The sequence below is a fragment of the Cyprinodon tularosa genome, unplaced genomic scaffold (assembly GCF_016077235.1).
Source record: "Cyprinodon tularosa strain WSP-4 unplaced genomic scaffold, ASM1607723v1 ctg156, whole genome shotgun sequence".
Classification (NCBI taxonomy): Eukaryota; Metazoa; Chordata; class Actinopteri; order Cyprinodontiformes; family Cyprinodontidae; genus Cyprinodon; species Cyprinodon tularosa.
Genome location: NW_024038395.1, coordinates 265,293 through 293,063, shown reverse-complemented (window position 1 = coordinate 293,063; position 27,771 = coordinate 265,293). Strand labels below are relative to the sequence as shown.

At 37.1% G+C, this 27,771-nt stretch overlaps 1 protein-coding gene across 15 annotated transcripts in view; it reads left to right on the top strand.

Moving 5' to 3' along the window:
* Positions 1-27,771, top strand: part of cacna1g (calcium channel, voltage-dependent, T type, alpha 1G subunit) — a 384,250-nt gene that overhangs the window by 242,905 nt on the left and 113,574 nt on the right. For 13 of the 15 annotated variants that reach the window (XM_038280073.1, XM_038280076.1, XM_038280081.1 and 10 more), the window contains 5 exons: positions 10,174-10,325; positions 10,828-11,013; positions 15,146-15,260; positions 16,997-17,152; positions 26,350-26,415. In XM_038280073.1, coding sequence (XP_038136001.1) covers positions 10,174-10,325; positions 10,828-11,013; positions 15,146-15,260; positions 16,997-17,152; positions 26,350-26,415 — 675 coding nt within the window. The remainder of the gene's footprint in view (positions 1-10,173; positions 10,326-10,827; positions 11,014-15,145; positions 15,261-16,996; positions 17,153-26,349; positions 26,416-27,771) is intronic. The other 2 variants (XM_038280083.1, XM_038280085.1) reach the window with 1 other exon arrangement.

Below are 27,771 nucleotides of genomic sequence, written 5' to 3'. Positions count from 1 at the left end.
CTCCTAAACCTTGTGGACAGCCTTCCCAGAAGAGTTGAAGCTGTTCTAGCTGCAAAGGGTGGACCGACGTCATATTGAACCCTATGGATTAGGAACGGGATGTCACTTAAGCTCATATGTGAGTCAAGGCAGGTGAGCAAATACTTTTGGCAATATAGTGTATATAAGCCACCAAACACCAATACACAGTCATCATCACTCAGACAGGTCATCTACGTGCACCTTTACTCGTAAACAATCACTTTTCATTCCAAGTCGGTACAGGAAATAACTCCTCATGCTGCTAGACAGACTGTCTACGTCAGAAGCTGTTAAAGCAAGGCACATCTTTTTTGTTTCACCTCAATATGTCACCAGGGAAACGTTGACTTGTTGCTTATTTAGCTTGGAAAATAGTCCAGGCTGGAACATTGTAAGACCGAATATTAGTTCTCATGGAAACAAAGGGGATTGTGAATACCTTAACCCAAAATCAGAAAGGTTTCCAAGAAGTTGGGGGAAGTAACATTGTATGTTTTTAGAAAAGTAATATATAAATTGATAGATTATGGTATTGGGTGTCTAAACAGCTCTAACATTTGTAGAAATTTCTATGCATATTGACACACGCATGCATCTTACTTTTTAAATCAGGAGGGACATATGACAGACCCCTTTGCTTAGCATACAGCCTGAATCAGAACCAATATTTGTTTTGAATTTGATCTCACTCTGCTGATGTAAAGTTCAAGTCCTAAGATACTGGCTGCCCTTCAAGGCAGAGCTGAGAAAATATACTTTCTTAGTTCAATAATACTAAGATGGAGAAAAAACAAAACAAGTATTCCTAATCCTGGCTCGAAAAGTGAGTTGTTTTCCAGCCCTTAAGGCTGTGAAATCAAAAAGAGAGAATCAATCATGTGATCAAAGAATGGATTCTATTATTTGCTGGTTCAATGAGATGTCAAATTGCATGTACTTGAATGGACAAAGTTATTTTTTACCGCTTTTGAGGTCAAGCCACCATCACTCACCCATTATTAATTCTTATTTGTGTTTTAGGCATGAGTTGTCTATACAACATAAAAAAAAAAAAAAAAAAAAAAACATAGTCTATGTGAAAATTAAACATAATCACTCTTCCAGAGATTGGTTCTGTTTCATTTTCGAACTATGTACAAACTATCGGTCAGATCAGCCCCATATTTTATGATGTACCCTCCAAAAAGGGATACAGATAACAAGCATTGACCTTTTAAAATCGTTCCATATTGCATGTAACTTGTATTGAAACAATTACATGAATATAATCGTTTATACATTTTGAAGAATCTTCTTTTTGAATGTCATGGTTTAATACGTATTATACAGATTCTGAACTTTAAGCACTTTGACCTAAATCATAAAAAACAAAAAAAATGACCTCCATACTTTACTAATTGTCATCTGAGCAACAAAAAGCACATCAATTTGTTCATTTTAGGTTTTTGTTTGTAGGAGTTTTGTAGTTATTTTTTACTCCACATGTTTGGTTGAAGGAAATTCTCTGTAGCAAGTTCGCAGCTGCATAATACAAAGTTAGAACGAAATTTATAATTTTCAGCTTTAACAGGTGCGTCCTGAGAGGAAAGCAATGCTTTGCTAACACTATTTTCATTGGGAGTGGGGAGCTGCTAAGCCTGAAAGAGGACATTATTGGTGGTTTGAAGGAATATTTTGAGGATCTCATGCTTACTTGCCTTCTGTGGTGGAAAAAAAGCGGGGGTACTAGGGGCTCGATTAGTTTTTCACTTAGGCTCAAGTCACTGAGGTGGTGAAAAAAACTCCACAGTGGCAAGACTTCAGGGCTGCAAGTGGGCTGTACTTTAGAGCTCTGGATGTTGTCAGGCTGTCTTTGGCTGACACGCCTCTTCAACATCACATAGTGATCCTGGGCAGTGCCCCTGGATTGACAGACTGGGGTGATGGTTCTCCTGCATAAGAAAGACTGGGACTGGCGGGTGTGTTCCTATATCACACTCTTAACCTTCCCCAGTAAGGTCTATGACAGGATGCTGGAGAGGAAAGTCTAGCTGATGGTCAAACCTTGTGTTAAGGAGGAGCAGTGTGGTTTTCTTCATGGCAGTGGAACAATGGACCAGCTCTACACCCTCTACAAGGGGCTCAAGGGTTCATGGGAGTTTGCTTAACCAGTCCATATGTGCTTTGTGGGCCTGGAGAATGCATTTGACCAGGTCCCTCGTCGTGCTCTCTTGGGGGTGCTTCAGGATTATGGATCAGGGGCCCTTTACTAAGGGGCCACCCGGTCTCTGTACAGGCTTGCATTGCTGGCATTAAGTCAGACATGTTGCTATGTGCATGCTGGACTCCAACATGGCTGCCCCCTTTCAGTTGTCCTGTTGATGCCCTTTATGGATAGAATTTCTAGGTGCATTCAAAGACCGGAGGCAGTCTGGTTTTGGGGCAGGCAAATCTTGTACCTGCTTTTGCGGATGATGTGGTTCTGCTGGCTCCTTTCTGCCAAGGGATGTAGCATGCATTGAGGTGGTTTAAAGCAAAGTGTGAAGCGGCCAAGATGAGAATTCCTCCACGTCCATCAATGGAAAAAGGTGGCCCTGCCTCTTCAGGTTGGAGGAAAGTCCCTACCTACCTCAAGGTCATAAAAGAGCCTGTTTAAGAAGCTCTTGAAGCTCTCTTGAATCAGATACTAATTTCAGTTTTGGAATTGCCACAAGTGAAATTGGTAAACGTTTTTCACAGCTTTATAAGAGTTTTGTACCCTATGTTATTCTTTTGGAAATAGGCCAAGGTGAACTTTTTCATGGTCAGAACAAGTTAATTTGTTCAATAAGGCGTTAATATCTCATATAGTTAAACCTCTAGATACCAAGAATCCCATGAGATTTTATTTATTAACGGGTACTAGCTGCATATTTGTTATACTGAACACTCAAGATCAAGGTTTCATTTTTCCTTCTTATCTGTTATCTTACCAAATACATCTCACAGTATACCCTTATTTATTTATTACATGGGCCATTCCTTTCTTGCCAGTTTTGCTTTAAGTCATTTGTCAACTTCTTATGGTAAAGGCTGAAATTATATGACCTGATTAATAAATCTACCTGCATTAAGTTTTTATATGATTTAATGACAATACATATTGCTACACATATGCAGCTAGAACTTAGAAAATATGTTTAACTCCTTTATAAACTGCTTTTCATAGAATATCTCAAATCTTTTCACACGTTTTAGTTTTATTTGTTTGTTTTGTTCATCTGACTGGTCTGGGTTTACTTCTCTACTGTCCTGTTCCCTTATGTTCAAAGCATGCATAAATTCAAACCTATGTAGTAATGCAGGAATGTACTATTGGTATACTTTGCTAGCCTTTACTTTATAGCTGTGAAAAACATCCATTTTCAATGGTCATCCCGTTTCCCCTCTATAAAGGCCGTAGTGATTAAAGATGAGGTTGCTAATTGACTTCATCGGGGTTTTTTTTAGAGAATTCAATGCAAATAAATTTGTTATTGATTTCAAAATTGTCATTTAACTTCCTGCATGCTCCCTCAAGTAGCATTAAGTAATATTATAGAAAACTACCTTATAAAATAGTACATGTGGGTCCATATAGTGCCTTACAAAACCAGCACTCTGAACGAAATACAGATGAGCAAACATGGAGATTCAGAGTCTGCACAGTAGTACTGTTCCAGATCCCGATTAGATTAGATTGCATCAGATTTGGTGACATTACATTAGTGCTAACCAGATTACTCTATTCCTCATCCAGCACACTTTACCTCCTAATGCTCTTTGTGCCTCATTAGCCAGGAAACAGCCACCAAAGGAAGTAATTAGAAGATCTTCAGCATCTTCATCCCTCATGGAATCACACAGTGGATATATTAATCTCCCTCTAGGTAGTACAAGCACCTCGCTGGCCTTTTGTCAATATCAACATTTGTCGTAAGTGATGAAACAGCGGCTGCAAACTTTTCTGTTTTATTTGACTTCTGTGTCTAATGTGTGCATCTCTAGTGTGAGAAAAGTATAAAAAATAATGATCTGAAGCTCAGTGTCAGGGCCAGATGTCTGCAGTCCAAGTCTCACCTCATAAATAGCTTACCTCGGGTTCTGGCTAATCAACTACGTCCATTATACAGCTGGATGTGTGAGAGTGAAGGCTCTTCAGTCGTATGTGCTTGCTTTGTGACTCTATTTGTTCTTATCAGGGATTGTATGTGGGCTTGTGTTTCTGTGTGTGTGCGGACAAATCTGTATGTTAGGGCAATCGTTGTAGAGAACATACAGACATCAAAGCAGCTGTGCATTCATTTACCATTTTAACCTTCCTTAATGATGCAACTCACGTCAGTGCACAGATGAAGGATTTGCGGGCGGCCTCATCGCTGCACTCATCATGAAATGAATGGCCACAATAAAGCAGCGGGTTGAAACAAAGGGGTTCATCTGTGTCTGTGAACTCACACACAGACAATGGCAAAGAGGTGGGATGAAACAGAGAAGACCTTGTTGTTCACAGACAGGAGCTGTGGGCAAATTATTCCCTTTTTGTTTCACATTGTGGGCCTCTTGTCTGTCTTCTTTTAAAACAAAGCAGATATGTTTGATGCTGCTTCTACATACAGTTTTTTTTCTAAAGTGTTTACCTCCTTTGAAATTGTTCACAAAACAGCCATAAACTTCAAGGTATTATATTAGGATTTTATCTTGCACCATTTTGATCTAAACCATTCAACCATAGCTGTGGCTGTGTGTGCGTTGTCATCCAGCTGGAAAAAAAACTTTCTGACAGATTATGTTCCGGCTTTTTGATTCATCCATATTCTTACTAGCTTAACAGCCTGACAGTCTCTCTTCTATGGAACAAATTCCTACATCATGATGCCACCACTATGTTTTACTGAGGGATAGTTAGTTCATAGTAATTTGGAGTCAATTTTCTTCCAGAATCTGCCATTCTATTGTGGATTAAATATTTTGTTATTACAAAGTCATTATTCTGGCAAAGGTGTGTCTAAAAATACTGATATGAGCAGGTATATCTAAAACTCATGCAACATTCTGAACGTTGTTGCATATTCAAAACCATGAGCTTCTTAATATGTCACACGCATGAGTTCATCCTTCTTCTCTGTGCTCACAGCTTGCTTTTTATGTGCGTAAAGATTCTTTTCTGCTGGTATGAACCTATTTATGTGTGTTCATGTCAACTATTGTCATTTAAGGGTGGTGTCACTTCCAGAAGCACAATCCATACCAGCTTTTCAGTACCAAATATTATTATGTATTAGCATTCTTTATTGAGTTAAGGATAGAAATAACTAATTTCTGTACCATAATTACATTATTTATGGAAACCCGGATGTATATCTAGTTGAGCATGCGCAAATGAGCTGATGGAAAGGATCGTGGTTTCGGGACGGATCCGGTAGTAACAGTGATCATCCATGGTCACTAGATGAGCAGACATATCTCGCAATGCTTTACGCAAAGAGCTCTCCCCAAAAAGCATTATAGGACTTGATACAGTGGCTCGCTGACGCGCGACAATGTGCACTAATAACAAAGATGGCGCAGGCACCGTGCAGTGGTGGCGATGTTACTGAGTAAACTGACTTCACTATAATGTCGTATATATATGCACCGCTTTATGTAGTGATTGAGGGATGTAGGGGTTAGGGCGGATGTTTGGATACAGCCTTGTTTGTTCCTTAATGTTCCTCAACCCGATTTTCAAACCTCAACTCAACAGCTGCATTATAAAATACAGACAGGTGTACTGGGCTTTAGAGGTTGACGGGTTGTACAAAATTTTTTATTTAGAGAAATACAGGGAGAGGTTTACAAAAAAAGCCTCCATATATTGGAAGTTTTTAATCACTAAATCTAATAATCTCTGTATAATTGTCTTTCTAACTGAATTTTTGATTCCTTATTTTATAGAATCAAATATTAAAATTCCTGTAAAATGCAATGTGGTTTCAAGGTGGAAGGGGTATAAATGCATTTGCCGTGAATTGCATTTATTAAGTGAATTTATTTCCAACAAGAATATGGGGTTATGATAATAAAATGATAAAGCACAGAAGCCATATTGAAACTGCTAAATTATTCTTTCACTGCTCACATGGATTTGCAAAGTCTGTTGTTGCAGTTACAGTTTTGTAGGTAGACAGGAGCAGGCTAGATGACTTTATCAAGGGATCCTAAAATTCATTTTTAATGATACAGACTTTCAGTCGTGGATCCTAGCAAGCTTTTGGTTTTAATTTTTTTTTTTTCCTTTGGGCCCAATTACATATTCAGCTCCTGTAGAAAGTATGACTTAATACCAAGCAACAACCACTGCTTTGTTGTTCACACTCAGATTAACTGCTCAGATCCTACTTTTGAAACAGTTTGTGGATGTTGGTCATTTATGACAAGTTTGGTTACAATAAAAATGTCCTTCATGCAAAGGTTGACTGGAAAATTCAGTTTGAAAACTATTCCAAACAAGCCCTTAGGGAATCATTAGTTGATTAACATGAACATTTATATACAACTGCAGAATCCTTAGTTCATCAGAGCCAGCTGTACTTCACACTCGGCTATACCGAGAGAGGGCTGCTGCAGACGTTGGTCCTGGCTGCAGTTGGCGTCGGAGGTGTGCTGGTTGCCCCTGTCCTCTCAACATGGGAACTTCTTTTAAATTACCCACTAAATCAGTAAATGGGTCATTTAGTGAGGTTAAAAGTAATATATTCTTGCCTCAAGTGATCTTAAAAAGTACTTTAGTAGAACAACGGCAACAGAAATTGAACTTTTAACTTAAAATTCTGAGCTCTGTAAGTGCTCCACTGGAAGCTGCTGCTGCCGCAGTGCATGCTGGGTCAGCTGTCAGTCTGGAGAACAGACAAGTCTGCTCTGATGCATCCATGGTAAATAGGGATGGGCGAGAACAACATCCAGTGACCTTCTCGGTCTTCTGTTCTTATGATTTGGAAAGTCGTAGGGCTTAGGCTGATGATGTTTCACAAGCATGAGCACATGAGAACGCACAAGTGAAGTACACATATTGAGAAACGGCCTGATTCTCTGTAGAGTAGCTTCTTCGTTCAACTGGCTGACTGGTAGCTCATGGTTTCCCAGTGAACTGGGGATGACGAAATACTTTCTGAACCTAATGATTTATCTACCTATTAAATCATTTGGTTTTGGGTTATTTTAAGTCACATTGTAAGAGTATTGGCGTCTCTTAACTTGTAGTTTTCTTAAACGTTTCAAATCACGATAAAACACTGATATATATTTAAGATGAGAAAACTTGGATTGTGTTTTAGAATATATTCCCATACGTACTTTCATTTGTTGAAGTGACATTTCTTGACAACTGCATTAAAGAAAAAAATTATTTAAATAAAAAAAAAAAATGAGTTCACCAGAGCATTGACCTGAAAGCCCTGTGATTATCCGTTATGTCTCAAACCAGCAGGTCGGCTTTTATCATATTCAGATTGCAACATCTTTGGCCTTTTGAGGTTCTTTGTGTTTTTGATCGTCTCTGGTCGATTCTACAAATATTCCACATAGGTTATGTGAGTTTTCTATTGTTGTTTAAGCAGTTTCAGAAAAGTTTAGTCACACAAAAATGTCTGAATACAATGATCACAATTGATTTGAATTTTATATAAGCAAGTGTTAATAAATTGGCTTGAAGTGTTTAAGAGTCTGAATACAAATTAAAACTCAGTTTCCAACTTAATTTCTTTGGTAACTGGTTTCATGTCCACTAGAATATATAGTTTGGATAGTGACCTATGTATTGAAAGGGGTTAGAGTGGATGCTTAATTTTTCATCCACTGTGAAGGCAGGTATACAGTACTGTAACTTTATCATAAGTTTCAACCTTGTTGAAGAGGATAGATCATGCTCAAAATATGCCTTAATTGTGAACTTGATGTCATTTCCCAATATGCTGATTTGTTTAATAAAAAGTAGGCGTTGGATTTGGACTGACGAGTCATCTGCACATCCAACTAGTGTCTCGGCTTTCTCATAAAGGACTTTTTTGGTCTTCCTTCAATTTTTGTTCTTTTAGAGAATGGCCATGATGGGTGAAACATGGACCCCAATGCACATGGGGGTTTTTCTTGATCAAGTCATTAAAAAGACTGTTTTTTCCATATCTAATAGGCTTTAAAACTGAAATTGATTCATTGTGACTCTAAATTAGCCATGGAAAACATATTTATTACACTGTTGGCCAGATTAAAACAATAAGGAGGTACCTTCTGAAGTGCTTTAAAAATATTATAGTCTAATTTTAATTTGGTGGGAATAAACCCCTGAGAATATAATTCAACCAGACTGGAATTTTATTTTTTCTGCATAAACTAAATAATTTCTAAAATCAGCAATGCCAGTATCTCATCATCACCAACTGACTCTGCTGCTTATGTGATTTAAATAAAGATTGTGTCTCAATGTTTGAAAGGGAGCTGTTATTCAGCTCTAGATGCTAATCTCCATATTTCTCCTTCTGTCTGTGTGAAAATGCAAGTGTTGAGTAATCCCCACCACACACAGTCATGTTGTGTTGTGATTAGTGGCAGCCCACCAGGCTGGATTCAATGACATGCTCAGTGCTTACATTACATTACATTACTTGTTAAAAATGGGTATCATTTCTGCAGGGACAGCGGATCTATTCATAGCAACACATCCAGTACTTTGTAGATAGATCTCATTACTAGTAACAGCAAGCACATTTTTGATTCGAGGCATGTGGACCTGGATCAGAGTCCTGGGCACCTTCTATCCTCCGTGTCATGTCATGTGAAGTGTGTGTGTTATGCTGCTTGATAAAAGTTGTGTGAAATGTTTATTGCAGGGAGATGAAAGGCCCCATGAAGCCTGTCTTCACTGTCCACAGACACATGATGACGTCCTTGTGTCTTTTTTCTCCTCACTGATAATCTCCCTATAGAAGTCTGATTTCCATTGCTTGTCGTATTTGGATGTGCCGCTCCTTTTATCTCTGGGATCATGTTCTATCTTTCTGTCTGCTTATTCTCAGTGCCTGTTTGTCTCGCCGCGTTCAAATGCTCGCACACCCCAACCTGCCCACCAAACAAGACACATATATACACTCACATGCTGTTTGATGGAAATGTGAGGGGCATTTTGAATCTCTGATGAGCTTTGAGAATCATGGGCGCAGTGTTTGGTCTGTTTGCTGAGGGACAAAAGGTTGAGCGTGTTTATTTTATGCAGAGAAATATGCCCAGGTGGATTTATATGTTTGAGAGAAGTATGCTGTCATTGGCATATTTCTATTTGCGTATTTGAAGCAGCAGGTGTTGATGTGTGAGTCATTTGACCAGGATATATAAGGAAAATTAGGAAATAAAAAATGCGATTAAGTACCTTTCCAGGAATGTTCTTGCATATAAATGGAAATGAAAAAGAATGGACACATTTTTTGTTTCCAAAATGCATTATTATAATTATTTACAAACTGATTCATATCATGTTGCCTGTTTCTTTTCTTTATATGCTGTTTTTTTAATCCTCCTGTATTCATGTCAGTTTTCTTTATGTCCTTGGATTTGTCCTTTGTCTTACTTTTGACCTGTTTTTCTTTCTTTTGTATTCATTGCTTCCCTTTAATCCTTGCACTTTTATCACTGGGGGTGACAGTAGCGTAAGATGAAGAGAAGTTTGTCCTGCATCAAGCAGACTTAGCCAGATCGGGTTAAGGCTGGTTTGAACCCCGGCTCCATCTAGCGGAGGCGTTGAGTCCTTGGGAAAGACACTTCACCCCCATTGCCTACTGATGATGGTCAGAGGGCTCTGTGGCGCCTCTGTATTGCAGCCTTGCAGATTTGAAAAAGCACTTTAAAAGTGCAAGCACATTAACTGCTTACCATTTCCTTCCTTTCTGTCTCTGGTTTATGCAATACGTATATTCAAATGTAGTCTGAAATAGGATTATTTGCCATATATTCACACTTTAAATAACTAATGTATGTTACATGTCCATTTTAAAATGTGTAAAAATGACGAAACACTTCTGTTCAACGATACTTTATTTTGACAATGTTTGTTATTCTCTTAATCTTTTTCATTTTCTGTCACCATGGATTAAACCCCTGATTGGTTTACCTCTGTCTTTGTAGCCGGTGGAGCTGACCAATGCCCTGGAGATCAGCAACATTGTCTTCACCAGCCTGTTCGCCCTGGAAATGATTCTCAACATTTTAGTCTATGGACCTTTTGGCTACATCAAAGATCCTTACAACATCTTTGATGGCATTATTGTGGTGATCAGGTAATTAACCAAAGTTTGTGATCGCTGATAAAAGATAAAGGTGTTCTGAAGTCCCCCATGAAAAACAGAAAAAGATCAGAAAAGATTCTGTTCTGTTTTCTTTAAGTTTAACAACAAGGGGCGGCGGACCCTTTCAAATGAATAAACTCTTTACTTTTACAAGTTTATTAAGAGCAGAAAGCTTCTAACATCAGTAGCCTTAACTGTTGGCTTGATAGACAGTTTTTGGTGCTGTCCCAAAAATAACTAAAGGGATAAATAAATGCAAGTTTAATCACACAACAGTTTTTATATACTGTAGATGGCTGTTTTGTAAAAATGATTAATGAAATAGATTTTTATCATAAGAACATTATTTAGTAGCTTGATGAAAATAAGTATTCTCCTATGATTGAGAACTCCACCCAATAAACTTAGAATAAGTAAGATACAGATCTTACTAACAGAATAATAGATTTCATGACATATACAGAAAGTAATTGTGTGTTTATTTGTGTTACAGTGTTTGGGAGATTGTGGCAAGGCAGGATGGTGGCCTCTCTGTGCTGAGAACGTTCCGACTAATGCGGGTCTTGAAGTTGGTCCGTTTCATGCCAGCTCTGCAGAGGCAGCTGGTGGTGCTGATGAAGACGATGGACAACGTGGCCACCTTCTGTATGCTGCTCATGCTCTTCATTTTCATCTTCAGGTAGTTGGAAGAGCTGTTATAAATCAGTGGAAATGAACAGAAGCAGCTAAAAGTCTCACTTGATGCTCTGATTTCATCTGAGGTTTTGACTTCATTTAAATAATGTAGCTGAACATTTTTTTTTTCAGAAGACACGAGTGACCCGTCAAAACCTCTGTTAATCCATCTACAATACATTTACATGAAAAAAACTAACAACAAACCAATCGTAAACAATTGTTTTTTTTTAAGTTAAGTGAAAAAACTGAAAATAAAGTCAATAATTTAAGTAACTATCATCATTATCATTTTCAAGACAGTTTGGAGTGAGGCGTTGATGTGACAACATCATGACATCATCCAATATATTTTACAGATACAGGTCTGCAAACTAAGACGATTTTGCTAATTGATTAATCTGTTGATTCCTTTTTTCGTTTAATCGATTAATAATCCAATCCAACTTTATTTATAAAGCACTTTAAAATCTTTCAAGGACCAAAGTGCTGTACGGTTAAACAACATATCACCATTACACAGACTCAAAAAAAACATACAAGCATAAAAGAAAAAAATTTAAATCAGAACTATAAAATCTATAATAAAATAAAAGTAATTTAAAATAATGGATCACAGACTAAAATCAACATCTCACACAGTTTAGAAAACCAAGGCAATGAGATGAGTTTTGAGAGCGACTTAAAATTGGAGAAAGAAGTAGACAATTCAATTTACAATTGAAGGTCGTTCCACATTTTTGGAGCTGCCACAGAGAAAGCATGAACGCCCCTAAGCTTCCGTTTAGTTCTTGGCACCTCAAGAAGCAGCTGATTGGCTGACATAGGTGAACAGGAGGGTGCTTGAAGGTACAGCAACTCAGAGAGATAAGATGGAGCAAGACCATGGAGAGACTTAAAACCCAATAAAAGAACTTCAAAATCAGATGGCAAAATTTTCTTTAAAGAAGATTTTACACAGAATTTAAACTAAGGGAAGCTAAAATTGCTAACAACTTCTGGAGAGAGTATATTAATGAACAAAAAAGATTTTTCATCTTGAATACAAAACGTTTACATATGCTTTTAGAACAACTGCTTTGAGTGGGTTGCTTTTTCAGCTAAAGGCATATTTCCGAGTTTCAAGTCTTAATTGATCACTAAATCAGTGGATGATTCTTTCAATAACTGATTAATCACAATTAATCATTTTGAAAATGTAAGCCCAAAACTGATGCAACATAAACTCACAGTAGAAAAGTAAATGTTCCTTCCTGAGAAACTTTATGATCACAAACATCAACCACTGTTCCTTCCATTGCATATATATTCCATAAAGGTGAATAATGAGATATCTTGTATAAAGTAAAAGAATTTAATCAAACCTTTGTTTGCATTTACAGGAAACATTCCTGTCAAAAATGCTATTTTTTATTCTTAAAAATTAATTTCCTGTTCATTTTTTTTTTTTTTTTGTGCTCTGTTGATACAGCACAGTGCAAGTACTGTATGTTTTCTATTTGTGAGGTGAAGTACAAAATACTGGAAGATTAAACCTTGGTTTATTTATTTTCTATGCTTTAACAATTATCAAGTTTTCTGGCTCTAAAATGTGATGATGATTGCCTTTGATTAGTAAAAGGAATAATTTAGCTGAAGGTTTTCAGAAACACTTAGTGCAGACTGCATGCCTGTGGCATGCTTCAGTGCACGTCTATTCTCAAATAAACACATAACTTTCCTGTATTCCCTGTATCTGCATACAAACAGGCCTTGATTTGAACAAACAGCAGTCAAGCTGACCCAGTAAAGGCCGACGCATTGATCCCTTGGCTCTAGTTGCATTTCACTGTCTGTTTTTTTTTTTTTCACAGTAAAAGGCAGAGTGCAGAGCAGAGTATCTGGCCTGTCATAACAATAACACCCACAATTACTTGTCTGATGTAGCATGGCCTTTCTGTTTTCTGCAGCTTTGACTCTACATCTGTCTTTTTCAGCAGTCAATACACACATGCTGTACATGTAGTATACAGTATATTACTGTAAAGCTGCTACACCCAACCTTTTCAGTATTTACAATAAATACGGAATACCTGTCAAAATTTTCAAAGGTTATTATTTATTTTCAACATCTGGTGAAGTTCTAACCACAACATTAAAAGTATTTTATTAGCGCTGTATTTGATTAACCAACCCAAACAAAAAAAATGTTGCATGAATGCAAAATGCTATGTGTGTAGGAAAACTGACACTAAACGTCACCCTGATCTCAGCATATCTAGATTCTGACATTTATGTTGGCATGCTTAATGCTTTGGGGAAGTTTATCCTGGACTGATTGATTGGGTAAAATTTGATGGGAAGATGCCTGAGCATGAATTCAGCATTTTCATAAAAGCTGAAACTGGGACGGAGGATAGTCTAACAACCAATCTAAACATTCAACCAAAGCTATAATAGAAGGCTTTAGTTTCAAATTCTACTTACACAATTGGACAAAATTGCGTGTTGCCCCTCGTTTCATAAAAGAAAAACCGACAATGGTAATTTTTTTAAAATTCTATCAAAATAGTCAAATTGAACACTGGTTTTCCTCCATGCTTTAGAATAATAATGGAAAAAATTACTCTTGAAACAGACTTGGAAAAAAATTATGCCCCTAGAAATGATAATAATAATGTAACCAAAGGAAATGTTTAATCATGATGTATTCACTAATTAGCATCGCAGGTGTCCATCTTGTTAGTAAATTCCTCCACTTTGAGATCAATAAAGTAAATCAATTAATCAATCAGTGGGCCTATATAGGGCCTATATATAGGATTGCATGTGGTCACTGGTGGCATGGTGTGTATCACACTGATCATGGATGAGAGGAACTGAGGAAAAGAGTTTTTTCAGGAGATCAGAAATACAATTATAGACAAGCATGTTAAAGAGAAGGCTTTAAGAGCATTTCCAAGCAGCTTGATGTTCCTGTGATTGCATTTTCAAAAACCTTTTTGTAATCAAAAATTGGAGATCAGATTTTCCACGTCAAGGGATGTTGGTTAGCCTACCTGGATGTGGTTTTAGGAGGACAATTCTTGACAAAACAAAGAAACAGATAATGTTAAAAAAAAAAGAGCCCAGAACAGCATCTGATTAGATTTAAGGTGAACCTTGTGCTCAAGGAACATCAGTGGCAGATTGCAACAACCGTTGTGGTATGTGCCAAAGTGGGCATGATGGGAGACAGCCAAGGAGAACACCATGTTGAAAAATAATGATTTAAAAAAAAAAAAAAAAAAACAGGCTGGAATTTTCCAAGCTACATGTTGAAATACCACTAAACCTCTGTTATAATGTACCTGGACAGATGAGACAAAAAATGAAATTTTCGCTAAGGCACATCAGCTCTATATTCACAAATAGAAAGATTTTTGGTATTCATTATATGTATAAGGTCACTTATTATTATTATTATTTTTATATATATAAACTTGTCACATTAACTCCTAATGAGATACATTAAATTATATATTTGACTGGAAATTAGCGTATTCAAAAGGGCTGTATATATACAAAATGTAATGGAATGCATGATTTTTGAAGCCAATTTCATCCCCTTCTAATTATATTTTTGTTGGTTGGAGACATACAGTACATATTATACAGCATAGAAAGTATTTTTCACAAAATCTACCAAAACAAAATAAATTATCTACTGAAGCAGTATAGCTTATCTTCCCAGTGCCTGTAAAAAGTCTGTGCCAGTCCAATATGCAGCATACAATGAATGTACGCCGTGTTGACAGTTACGCTGTCCATGGTGCTGAAATGCACTGGGCTACCATTTCACTTCACCTTCCAACACTGAGTTCTGTCTCAGGGGATGCTTGGTGGATCCTCATTGTTGATGGAGGTGGGGGTCGATCAAAATGTATCTAAATTGAACTTTATTGGTTAAATTTATTGGAGGTTACAAAATTCAACGTCTTGTTGGGGTTGTGGATAAACTGCACATATAAGCATTTTGCATTGCATAACACCTAATCGAGGAGGTAACATAAATATTTTCAATCAGTAATAATGTATCTAATAAACAGATCTGTTGTAAACATTTGTCCTTCCTTTTCCTGTTTGTGTTTCTCCCCTCTTCCCCACTCTTCTGCCAGTATACTGGGGATGCATCTGTTTGGCTGTAAGTTTTGCTCTGAGAAAGATGGAGTCACAATTCCGGACAGAAAAAATTTTGACTCCCTCCTTTGGGCCATAGTGACAGTGTTTCAGGTAAGACCTAACCCCCATTTTATTAGTATTTTGTTTCTAATGTCACTAGAGGATTTTCACCTGACTGATAGTTACCCACTGCTGTCTTATAATTTCTTGGAGTAGATCCCAATTTGTTCAGTTCTCTAGAGCCCATTCCTTTAATTCTTGAAAAAAATGTATTTGGGTTAATATACTTTCTCATGGTTTGACACTCTCCTGCTACCATCTTAACCTAGACAGACTCACACAGACAAAACATTTTTTGACATGAATGAAATAAGTTATTTGGCTCTCAGATCCCGGCAGAGGACATTGATGCCATGAAATGGCATGCACTCGGATGATTGGCTTAGGAAAGGAATTAGAGTAGTCTTGCCCCCAGGGTCTGGACACTGTTAGTGGAAAAGGCCAATCTTTTGAACAAGCTGTTCACATAATAGTTTGTAAATAAACATTAATAGTTATTCATAATTTGGTTTGAACGTTTGCATTCAACTTTCTAGGGTTTGGCAAAATTCATTCTGTAAGTGCTGTTCTTGCTGACATATTTGTGGATTTGAGGCTATTTTCTATTAATTGGATTTAAATCTGAACTTTGCTTAGACCATTAATAACACCTATTTATGCTTTATTTTAAACCATACAACTATACTTTAGATTTGAATGCTGCAGATTAATAGTTCAATTTCATAAATTCAAGTGGCTGAATATAGTTTAAAGTGATAACACAGGCTAAATGTATAAATAATAAATGTATAAATATGTCATATTTGTAAGCTACTGAAAAGTGCCCTTCTCTATTTGACATAAGAGACTTAACAAGGTTTCAGTATCAATGTATTACAACTAAATACATTATTTCGAGCCTTTTAAAATTTACTTTAAGGAAAAGATCAACCTCTGAATTTATGAGCTGCAACACAACCTGCATGTTAGTATAAAGTGTAATGGGATACAATATAATAAGCTTATTCTTCCTCTAAAACCTAACATCTTGTGTATATTACAGAGGCATCTTACACAGAGCTTAAATGCTAGTATGGCTGCCAAAACTAGTGTATATAAAACTCATCTGCTCATGAGTTTTATACAGTTTAACTAAGTCGCAGGTTGCCATGGAGCAAACTTTCTGTTTTTCCATCTTTGCTCTGCTCTGCTCCTCCCTGCTTCTCTCTGCTAACTGCAGCTAAGGATTTTTGTGGAGCCGCACTCAGAAAGAGAGGGGCAGAGAACCACAATTAGCGAGCGGCAAAGTTTAATTTTGGATTAGAATTTTTATATCGGCCAGATTTCATCAGATGTCAATTAATGAGCCAGGTGCTAAAATCGACCTGAATTGTTGGCTCAAGATTTTTCAGTCAGGCTCTAATCCTCAAATGACTCTGTCCATTGCACTGAGCTGGTGTCTATAATAAAACATACATAACAGGGGATCTCTAATACTGTAAGTGGTATTTTCTGTTACCTGCAGGAAAGTAAACCTCATACTTTATGGTAGCTTTTTATATATTTTCTTCCTGTTGTATTCCTCTTTTTCAATTTTCATTACATTTACACATCATCATAGTTGATGATAATTATATTTTTTCTTTACAGTTGCTTCAGTTTAGTCTATCACATAAAATCTAACTAAAAAAACTAAAGGTTATGGTTTTGCAAAACACTGCAAAACTGTAGTAACAAGACCTTCAGTTTTTGCACATAAATGTTCTTCCTTATTCATCTAAAATCCTCTTCTTTCCCTTTCTATCCAGATCCTGACTCAGGAGGACTGGAACAAGGTGCTATATAATGGCATGGCTGCCACCTCTCCTGTAGCAGCACTTTACTTCATCGCACTCATGACTTTTGGAAACTATGTTCTCTTCAACTTGCTTGTGGCCATCCTAGTTGAAGGATTTCAGACTGAGGTAAAACATATATATTCTTTAGAATGAGCATGTGGTTATAGGTCACTGTGCCTACAAAGGATGCAAAAGAAGCTTTTTGCTTGGTTAACACTGTTTTGGGGCCTCATGTACAAAAGAATGTGCAGCTTTCATAGTGAAAGATTGTGGCTGGGAGAGACCAATATGCGGCACACACAAAAAATTGAAGTAGGAAACCCTGTATACACGAATAACAACTCACTTTACCCTCATACATCCCAATTTGCATGGAACTGACAAAAAAGTTTCTGTGTATTTTCTCTAGCCCTATCCCAAAATAAATCAGTAGAAAACCAGGAAGGCCCCCATCACATGTCCTGATAAAAAAGGATGCTGTTGTGAGCAGTGGCACGGGAAGGGGGGTGCTGCGGGGGCTGCAGCCCCCCTCGTCATAGCATCAGCCCCCCATGGTGGGGGGCTGTGGAGTAACATAATATTGTACTTAAAAACATGAAATTATTTATGTATTTATTTTTTAAAAGACTGTGTTTGATATGGGATAAAAATGATGGGCTGTGTATAAGATAAAAACTAATGATTCATTATTTTAATATTTCATAAAAAACTAGGCTACTCCCCCGGAAGCTTCCGCCACCTCACATTCGTTTAGGCATGGCTAGCAATAGGCAGCAGAAAAGTATTTCTGACTATTTCGAGGTAAGAAATGGTTTTAATTCCCCTATACTGCCGCCGAGCATTTATTTAGCGTTATTTATTTCTTATTTATTTCTATATGCTGTGCCTATTTGTCGTAGTCCTGTGGCTGAAGAAGTCTACGCTAGAATAAGGCTGCATATCACTAAATATTATGTCTGTATTAAGCTAATTAGTGATAAAATATGAAATTAGTTTGGTTTTTTTTGTGTGTTTTTTGTTTCAGATATGAAATCATTCCCCCATATCCATAGTCAAATGGACTTTCAAGACGTTCAATGCTCAGTTTAGGCTATATTTAGGCCATGTTTCATTCAAGTATTCCTGATCCTGTTGATTGGAAGCTGTTGTTTGTTTTGAATTATGAAAAGAGAAGAAATAAAGTTTAAAATGTTCATGCTTTGTTCCGATTTATTTTAAATGGCAGTTCTTGGCGACAAATGTAGGCCTACAATATTATGTTAAAAACATCAGCCACAGCCCTCAACATAATGACGTCACGTGTTTTCCAACCCAGCCATCAGCCCCCCTCGCTTGAAACAGCTTCCAGCGCGCCTGGTTGTGAGGCAGTTACAGAGACTTTGTCAAAATCCCTCAAGGACATTTGTTGTAGGCGGCCAAGTATTTAAGAGACATTAACAAATCTTTAAATAAAGTAGCTAAAAATAAAAAGCTCATAACTTAAAAAAAAAAAAAAAAAATGGATCAAGTCCAAATGTTCCATGGATCAGCTGCTTTGAGCTCAAATCTATTCATACATTTTTTACATCACAGATGCTGCTCTCACAGCAGTAGAAATACAGTAATAAATACTTTTGAAACTACTAAATTCCAACTAAGTGTATTCAGGCACAGCTCATATTATATTTATATTATATACCTGAGAAAAATACAAGTGAGGTCATCCCATTTGGCTGGCTTGAAATCAGCTCCAAACACTCCACAGAATGCATTAGAACTAGTGTAACATCAACATGGCCAACACAAGTTTCCTTCCAGTGCCTCTCTGGTCAATCTAAACCTGCTAATCGATCATGCATTATCCTGTGGTAGCAAACTCCCTCCACATTCTTTCATTGGCGATGTCCTCCAGCAGTGCAAAGGCTGTCATCCTTCCATAGTCCCGCATGCCTTTGCACACCTATTTATGGACATGCGCTGAGCTAAAATAAAGTCTTGGCACACATACTGATACACATTTACCATTAGCAAAATTGAGGAATACATTGCTGTCTAAGAAAAAATATGATTTATACATGGACAAAATTCCTGGCATCCCTGGTTTAATGTAAGAAAATCCTACAGTGGTCAAAGTTTTTAGTATTATTATTAGTATTTTTTTATTTATTATTTTTGTAACAGTAGAACCACAACATTAACATCTCCTGTGATTTATTTCACTGCTTGGCTTTTACTGGCCCTTTAACTCTGCTGCTCAGCTCTCAGTCAGCAGAACCAAGATCTCAGAACTGGTAAAGTCTCTCTTCTTCGTCTTCAATGCCATTTCTGTGAATGAACAAGCGTTTAGAAGCCACAGCCTTCCCATTCAAATGTAGCCTTATATGGCATTATTAGGCGGTAATTATGCAGATTTACTTTTCCTGGGAATGTGCACAGGTGAGCTGTAAAATAAAATAAACTGAAAATGAATTAATGAAACAGTCTGGACAAAAATTATGTTACCCTTAATATTTTGTAGCAAAACTTTTTAACTAATCACTGCAATCAAGTGATTCCTTTAACTGCTAATGAGACTCTCAGTAGGTAGTTTGACCCACTCCTCATGAAAAAACTGCCACACTTGTTTGAAAGTTGCCTCTTCCAGTCAGAGTGTTTCCCTCTTCCTAAGATGCCCTATAGGATTTAGGTCAGGGCTCATTTATTAATAATAAAAATCTAAAATGTAACTTATTAAAGCAGTGATAAGGAAAATACAGGTTTTTAGTACTTGGGTTTAAAAGTACTGAATTGGGATACATTTCAGTGCAACTGAGTGAGTTTGGTTTTTCGTTTGAAAATGTTTGTATTCCTGCCGCACTTATCAATTCAATTCACTTCAGTTTAGTTATATAGTGCCAATTCACAACACATGTTATCTCAAGGCAATTTATGGAAACAATTCAACCAGATCATACAATCAAACTGATTCAAGGTTTTCTATCCAACAAAAACTAGGTAATTGCATCGACTCATTGACTCGAATGCAATCCCTCAAGGTTAGGTTATACAGTATTGTTCATTTAGTCTGCATAATGCACATCAAACTATAAACAGGATCATAATTCATGTAATGATAATAAAGCATGTAGGGTGAAGTAAACTGGTTCTTTTAATACCTAACCATATTACACATTTTCAACATGGTTCCCAGGAAAGCAAACTTACCTACATTTTTCTTACATTACAGCATTACAGTACACCACTGAAACAGCAGACATTTCTAAGGACAAGTGCATATAAAACGTGTTTGTGGGGGAATTACTGTACTCTTTGGCAGATTATCGTGCTTAAAATATTACCCCGCAAGTTTTTCGTACTACTTGTATACTTTGCACATGAGGCCCCAGGTCAGCCTTATATCGCTCAGCTCAGCTCTTGTTTTTTTTGTTTTTCTTTTTATTTAAGTAAATTTGCCTTTTATATCAGTGTTTTGTTTTTTTTGCACCACTCTTTCAACAATAATGTAAAAATGCTTATTGGTGCAAAAAGAATATCTTGCACTCTTTGCAGTTGGATATATGATTACATTAAATCCTTTTTTTTCTCCTTCATCTTCATTTCTGTTATTCTGGCAGCGTTGCCACCTCCCACTCTTTCCCATCTTTCTAACACTAATCCTCACTATTGCTCAGCTTATTTGTCAATGCAGCAAAGAAAAATACTGAGAGACTAGAGTTTGCACGAGCCCATGTAGCCCACAACCACACCTTACATAATTTTTCTCCTGGTCCTATATTACCAAAAACCTAAATCACAGTTTTAAAGTTACCATCTATTTTAAATGTATGCCGAAAAAAACCTAATGGCTAAAATGTGCAAATGGTTTCAAAGGAAAGAGCTCCGATCGCTAAATTCTGATGTGCCATTACTGTCCACATCAATGTGTAGATAAGTGAAGGTGACTTTGCAAACAGAAAGTCACTAAACACTACGGAAGAGAAAGAAAATGTAGGTTGGACATAGTATTGGGAGTGATGGCCTAGTGGGTTAGAGCAGTGCACTTGTGCTCTGAGAAAGTTTCAAGTACCTGTTTCAACCCCCACATAAGAGTGAGTTTCCCCTTTGTGGGACAATAAAAGGATTCACTTTTTTTTTTATTTACTTTAGAAAGGTAGAAATAAAAAAAAGCATGATAACGTCACAAAATAAAAGCCAAAAATAACCTAATTGTTTTTAGATGTTCATAAAGTATCCAAAGAATCAGTAAAGCGATGTTAGAACACAGGACAGGAGAACCCAGTATTCAAAGCAAGATACTTGGATAATTCAAAGCATTTATTTCAAAAGAGTGGGCTGTGGACCCTAGGTTTCAGCGGCTAAAGTGTCTATCACTGGAAACTCTTTTAGGAGATAAACACAGGTTAGTGACCATGATAATCTGACGGAGGACAGTTCAGTCCATCGCCAGAGAACGAGGTAGACACTGGGCTGCCAACGAGATGCGGCAGAGGTCAAGGAGTCCGAAGCCTGGTCAGGTATACAGATCAGAGCAGGAACAGGTTAGTTCAGAGTGCACAGAAAGTTCAGGCAGACCGTTCAGACAGGAACATGCAGGCTCAGTGGATGAGAGGCAGAAAAGGTCAGGATCAGGAAATTAGAAACACTATGGTATGCTAAAAACCCCTCTCAGCACTGGCCCCTGAGAACGAGAGAATCTGGGGCTGATGGCTGGATGCAAGTACAATTAAATAGAGACAGAAGCAGGTGGATCAGTTGAGCAGTAATGAGCAACCGGGCAGAGTAAGACAGGTGAATGGAATGAGCAGTTAAGACAGCCATCAGCACCAAGATCACGACAAGCTAAATTTCCAGGGAGAAGTATTCCACTCTAGGACACACATTATTGCCATCTTCTGGTAAGCCAGGGATAAACCCTATTTCAATGTTTATGTTCAGATTTCCATACTTTCCAGCTTTTTTCTCAAAAGCTCATTTAGCCTATAGTAGAGGCTGTTAAATTATTAGAACATAGCAACAGGCCGACTGATACAGTGCAGGACATGAAAATGTGTTGAGTGAGATTTCTTTGTCTTAGATAAGATGTTGAAAGATGTTGGTTAACTAGTTGGCAAGTATGTGATTTATGCTCAAACACCTAATCTCCATTCTTCCCTTTCCGCCAAAAAGGAAGAAGTGTTGCATTAACATTACCTTACTTCTTTTTATCATCTTAGCATCCTCTTCTGCAAACAGTAACTTTATTTTTAGACAGCTAACTTTTCCTACGTCAGGGTTGCCAGGTAACCGGTTTCTTGAATGACGTAGGCCAGGCTAGGAGATGTGCTCAACTGTAGTGCTAAGACTTTCTCACACCACCACCACACCCTGTAGAAACACTTTTAATCTTTACTATCATTCTTTTATTCACTGGATCCACCATCTTCCTTCATGCTATATATGCCACAGCACCCCCTTCCTATTGTAGCTCCTACAGCTCACATTGTCTTTCTATTTCAGCCAGTTACAGTGTCCATGTGAGTCTAGATTTTCCACTGCAATGAGTGCTATCTATCTATCTATCTATCTATCTATCTATCTATCTATCTATCTATCTATCTATCTATCTATCTATCTATCTATCTATCTATCTATCTATCTATCTATCTATCTATCTATCTATCTATCTATCTATCTATCTATCTATCTATCTATCTATCTATCTATCTATCTATCTATCTATCTATCTATCTATCTATCTATCTATCTATCTATCAACACATTCAGAAAAGTTTAAAATCAGAAATAACACTGTTCAAGTTATTGGCACCCTTTATTTTGCTGCTTTGTGTGTCTCCCTTCAATCAGTAGAAAAGGAAATAGTTTGGATGTAGTTCAATTCTTACAATATAACAGCTTTAATTGGAGTAAAATTGCTTAAAAGGCAGAACTGACTTTGTCAAATATTGTTTCAAAGCTGTTTTCTTAGGTGACAGTCTTTGTTTGCATACAATTATGAATGATCTTAGCTTTATTACCACCTTAAATCTTTCCACAGCTGTATAAAGAACAAATGGGAAGCCTTTTTAGAAAAACCTTTTAACCAAGAAGCACAGAAACATGCTCCCTATGGTTGAGATAAACATTTCAGTTGCTCTTCTAGTCTATTAAAAGCTGTATGACAAACAAAACCAGTTTTAGAAGCTATAATCTTAATATCTTGAACACTGGTTTATTGGTAACAGACCCTTTCCATTAAGCATACATGGCACAGTGAACAGTCTAAAGGTATATCACAGTTGCAGACGGTTAGGGTTTAAATATCACCTAAATCTTATGTGACATCTTTCTAATGATTAAAAGTCTCTTTGATGAAAAGTGAAAGAATTTTCTGGACAGAGTCTTCTCTGGTTTAATGGAGCAGCTTTATTCTGGGCTGTTCTCATGTTATCAAAGGCTTCATCTGAAAATGTGGATTAATGTGAAATGGTTCTACATTAATACACATAGAGCTAATCATTTCAGGCATGATGATTATGACTTAGAGTTAATGAAAAGCAAAATTCTATGTCCATGAAAACTGCATTATAAATCAAGAACAATAAATTAAGGATATCTGTATTTGAAATAGACTTTTTTTTAAATTCCACTGCTCTGTAGTCAATACTTGGCTGGGGGGCCTTTTGCATGAATTACTCTATCAATCCAGGCATGGGGGGTCAATCATCCTGTGGTTCTGCTGAACTGCGAGGAAGCTCATGTTGCTTAGATAGCAGCCTTCAGCTCACCTGGATCTTTGAGTCATGTGTCTGTCATCTTCCTCTTAGCAGAACCCATAGATTCTCCAGGGGTTGCAGGTCAGGCCAGTTTGCAGTCCAGCCAAACACACTGAAGACGTGGTGATTAAACCAGCATTTGGTGCCCCAAGCAGCCTAAGCAGGTGCCAAGTCCTGCTGGAAAATACATTTTTGGCCTGCAAAGAGAACCATAAAGATCTCTGAAATTTCCTGGTAGATTACTTCATTTATTCCAAAAAAAGTTAAAAACAAAACCACTGGACCTTTTTTTAAGCTTTCTCAATCCAAAATGTTAAGGTCATTGTTTAGGTCTTTGTTGACCTGCAAGTTTAAGTTAACGACTCCCCTTTACAAAGGGATGGACCTGTTTTGGTTCAATTCACATGTTTTCTAAGCCATAAGAAGGCTTCTGTTTTTCCTCGCTTCTGTTGGGCAATTCTATAAAGCCTTTTGAATTGAGAAAGCTTTCTGGGAAGCAAAACGTCTTCAAACTTGGAAAAAAAAAACTGACTAAGAATCTTCACCCGCATATTGCTTACCGGTAATTTATTTTAGCTTAATATTGCTGCACAATGGGGCAGTTTTTATTACTGTTGCTTTGAAGCAAAAAGGTCCTGGGTTTGGTTTCTGGCGCTGGGTATTTCTGCATAGTTTGCATATTCTCCCTTTGCATGTCTGGATTCTACTCTGGGTACTCCAGCTTCGCCCACAGTCCAAAAACAGGACTGTTTAATTGGCTTCCCAAAAATGTTTCTTAGGTGTGAGTGTGTGTGTATAGTGGTGTGTCTCTGTGTTGAACTGTGACCTGTCTGCCTGACCATCTACCAGGAGTGCTGGAGATAGGCACCAGCCCTACAGGGACCCTGTCAGAATAAGTGGCAGAAGATGGATGGATGGATGGATGGATGGATGGATGGATGGATGGATGGATGGATGGATGGATGGATGGATGGATGGATGGATGGATGGATGGATGGATGGATGGCTTAATATATATTCTGACACTGTTAATTTCAAGTTAATGTTTTCACATTATATCTCCCAGGTCAATGAATTTTGAGAATTTCATTATCTGTAAGCCATTGTAAAGAAAGTTAAAAGAAACAAAGGCTTGAAATATTTCACCTAATAATGAATCTCTTAAATATATTTATTTTAGTTTAGTTTGAAGTGACACTGACTTGTTTTTTCCATATTGTAAATTAAGCTTAGTGTAATTATTACCATGATTAAATAAGATGACCGTAATTTGAACGTTTCTTTCCTTTCACTTTCCCAAAAATCAAAATATCATTGTTATAGCCAACAAAACTACAGCTGTGATTATTCATCCAATATTATACAAAGAGCAATAAATAAATTGTTGATATGCCTATTAAAGTGACACTGATTGAGTTTTTCTTTTGTTTAAATTCTTATATTTATGTTAAATCTGCTTTAAAGGGAAACCCTGGTATTGTACTTGTCAGGTCATTATATCAGGAGAATATCATTTGACCTATATATATATATATATATATATATATATAATTAAAAGTCCCATTATTTAATGATAGACATTCAGAAGCATTTTAGCATGAAATGTTTGCAAATAACATTCTCAGGGCGTCTGGCAAAGAATCAGGCTCATGGCATCTCATGTTCATAACGGTGCTTAATAATGGGCACGAAATGCTTTTCGAGACATTCATTCATTTTTTTTTTTTTACCAAACTCCGACCTCAACGTTTAGAAAGAAAAAGCTTTATCTTATTCCTTTTTAGACTAAGCTAGTCTAGTTGAAGTCATGGTTGAGGGTGCAAATTGTTTGGATTAGAGATGTTATTGTAGGGTAGAAACGGTTGTTCTGGATTTTACCATCACTCCCAAACAACCAGGTGACATGCAGGTGGAATCTAACGGTCCTTATGCTGGACTGATAAGCTCAAGACACTATTTTTTTGAAAATATCTGACAGTGAGTTTAATGTGTTTTATACTCTATGCATGTTGTTGCAAGGTAAACCTAGGTCCTGTTCCATTCTTTAAACTATTTGCTAAAAATAATTAGTCCTTTATAGATTATATGGCTTCTTATATAGAAGTTCCACGAAAATAGTATAAAATGTTGAAACAACTAAAAAATACTTTGTTTGCTTTTATCTTTTAAGGTACTAGATGGGTTCCAAAGACTGATTCACCAATGATGTTGCTGAACCAGTTATTTCTTCTGTTGTTCTTAAGCCAAATGAAAGTTTGGATTTTTCCTTCTGTGATGGAACTTATGTAATGATCTATTTTTATATGCACAGAAATAAATGAGGCTTCTTGTCTCGTCCAGCTTTTAACGCAGAAAAACAACTCAGAGATTAAGTCAAAAATACAACAAAAACATGCTTCTCCTTTAACTTCCTGACTTTTCATGGGTTCTACTTTTATATGTCCTTCACTAGGATGAAGTCAACATTTTCCAACATGTTGAATCCTCTTTAATGTTCTCCCTTCTGCTCTTGTCTGCTGTTGTGGTTCCACCTCTCTCCTCTGTGCCTCCTCTGTGTGCCTCCCTCTCCTCTCCGGCCACTTCCGCTAAAAGGAAATTACCAAGCGGGAGGACTTGCATGCCCAGCTGAGCCTAATTCAGCTGCCTATAGACTCAGGGGTATGTACAGCTCTGCAGCCATGCCTTTTCTCCCTTCCTGCCTCCATTTAATCAACTAATCATCTTGCTCCCTCTTAGCAATTCCTCTTCATTCCTTTTCCCCTCATGATTTCCTACATAGCTTTGCAGTGAGGCCATAGACTTCCCAATAGCTAGGATTTTTTTTTTCTTCTTTGCAGACACACAGCTCATAAATGACAGAATGATGAATATATTAAGGAAGCCATTTTGCATAGATAATTTGACAGGCTAATATGTAGCAGACATTAATGTAGATATTAACATGCAGCTCTAAGTAATGCAAGGTTATAGAAGCCTTTAGGAGACTGTTGAGCCTTAGAGGGAAAAAAAGCTGTCTAAAATGTCCTTGGTAATATTAATCTGAAGATTTAGTTTCAATTTTTGTTTTTGTCAAAAGTTTGAAAAAAAAAAATCTTTGCGCTTGCCAGTCCAATCCAATTGAGTAGTAAATGGGAGCTTTTCCAAGGCTTTTGGATGGATGCTGCCACCTCTCGAGGCTATAAATCAGCAAAAAAATGAGCAACTACAAAGATGAGTAAATAACAGGCATTGGGTCTAATTAGCACTACTGATACAAGAAGGACAGGATGAGAAAATACTGCTGACTTCTTATTGGTTGACAACATTTTCAAGGAGAAATCTGCTGTTCTAACAGACATAGTTGACTCATTCATAGGACAGTGTCTGCACACCTCTGAGCACTAATTATTATTTTGACAAAAGCTAATACCTTTTTAACCAATAGATATATTTTCCCCAAATAAAACATCTAGAAAGGCAACCCTTTATCTTTACAACTTCTTCATGCACAAAGATAAGCAACAGGAATTCAATAGTTAAACAGACTCACATTCAACAAAGTCACTGGAGTAGTACTGCCATTGAGGCTTCTATGTGTGTTGCCTATCCTGTTGCCAATAATGAGGCTTGTTGTATTAGGTTGATCATAACAATAATTCATTTTTTAATTCACTATATTTATATAGTGCCAATTTAGAACACACATCATCTTAAGGCACTTTACAATTCAGCCAGATTATACAGTCAAATTGATTGATAGTTCTCTATCTAAGGAAAAAAATTTAATTGCATTGACTCATTGACTTGAAGGCTATTCCTCAGAATAGGCATGCTTGTAGTGACAGTGGAGAGGAAAACTCCCCTTTAACAGGAGGAAACCTCCAGCAAAACCAGGCTCAATCTGAGCTTACAACAAAACATTTCTTCACTTTACTCCTGAAAAGAAAAATCAAAACCGTGAGTATGCTCCAACAAGGGACAGCTGCCAACACCGGAAAGGAGAAATTACAATATATCTTGGGTTCTCTATGTACA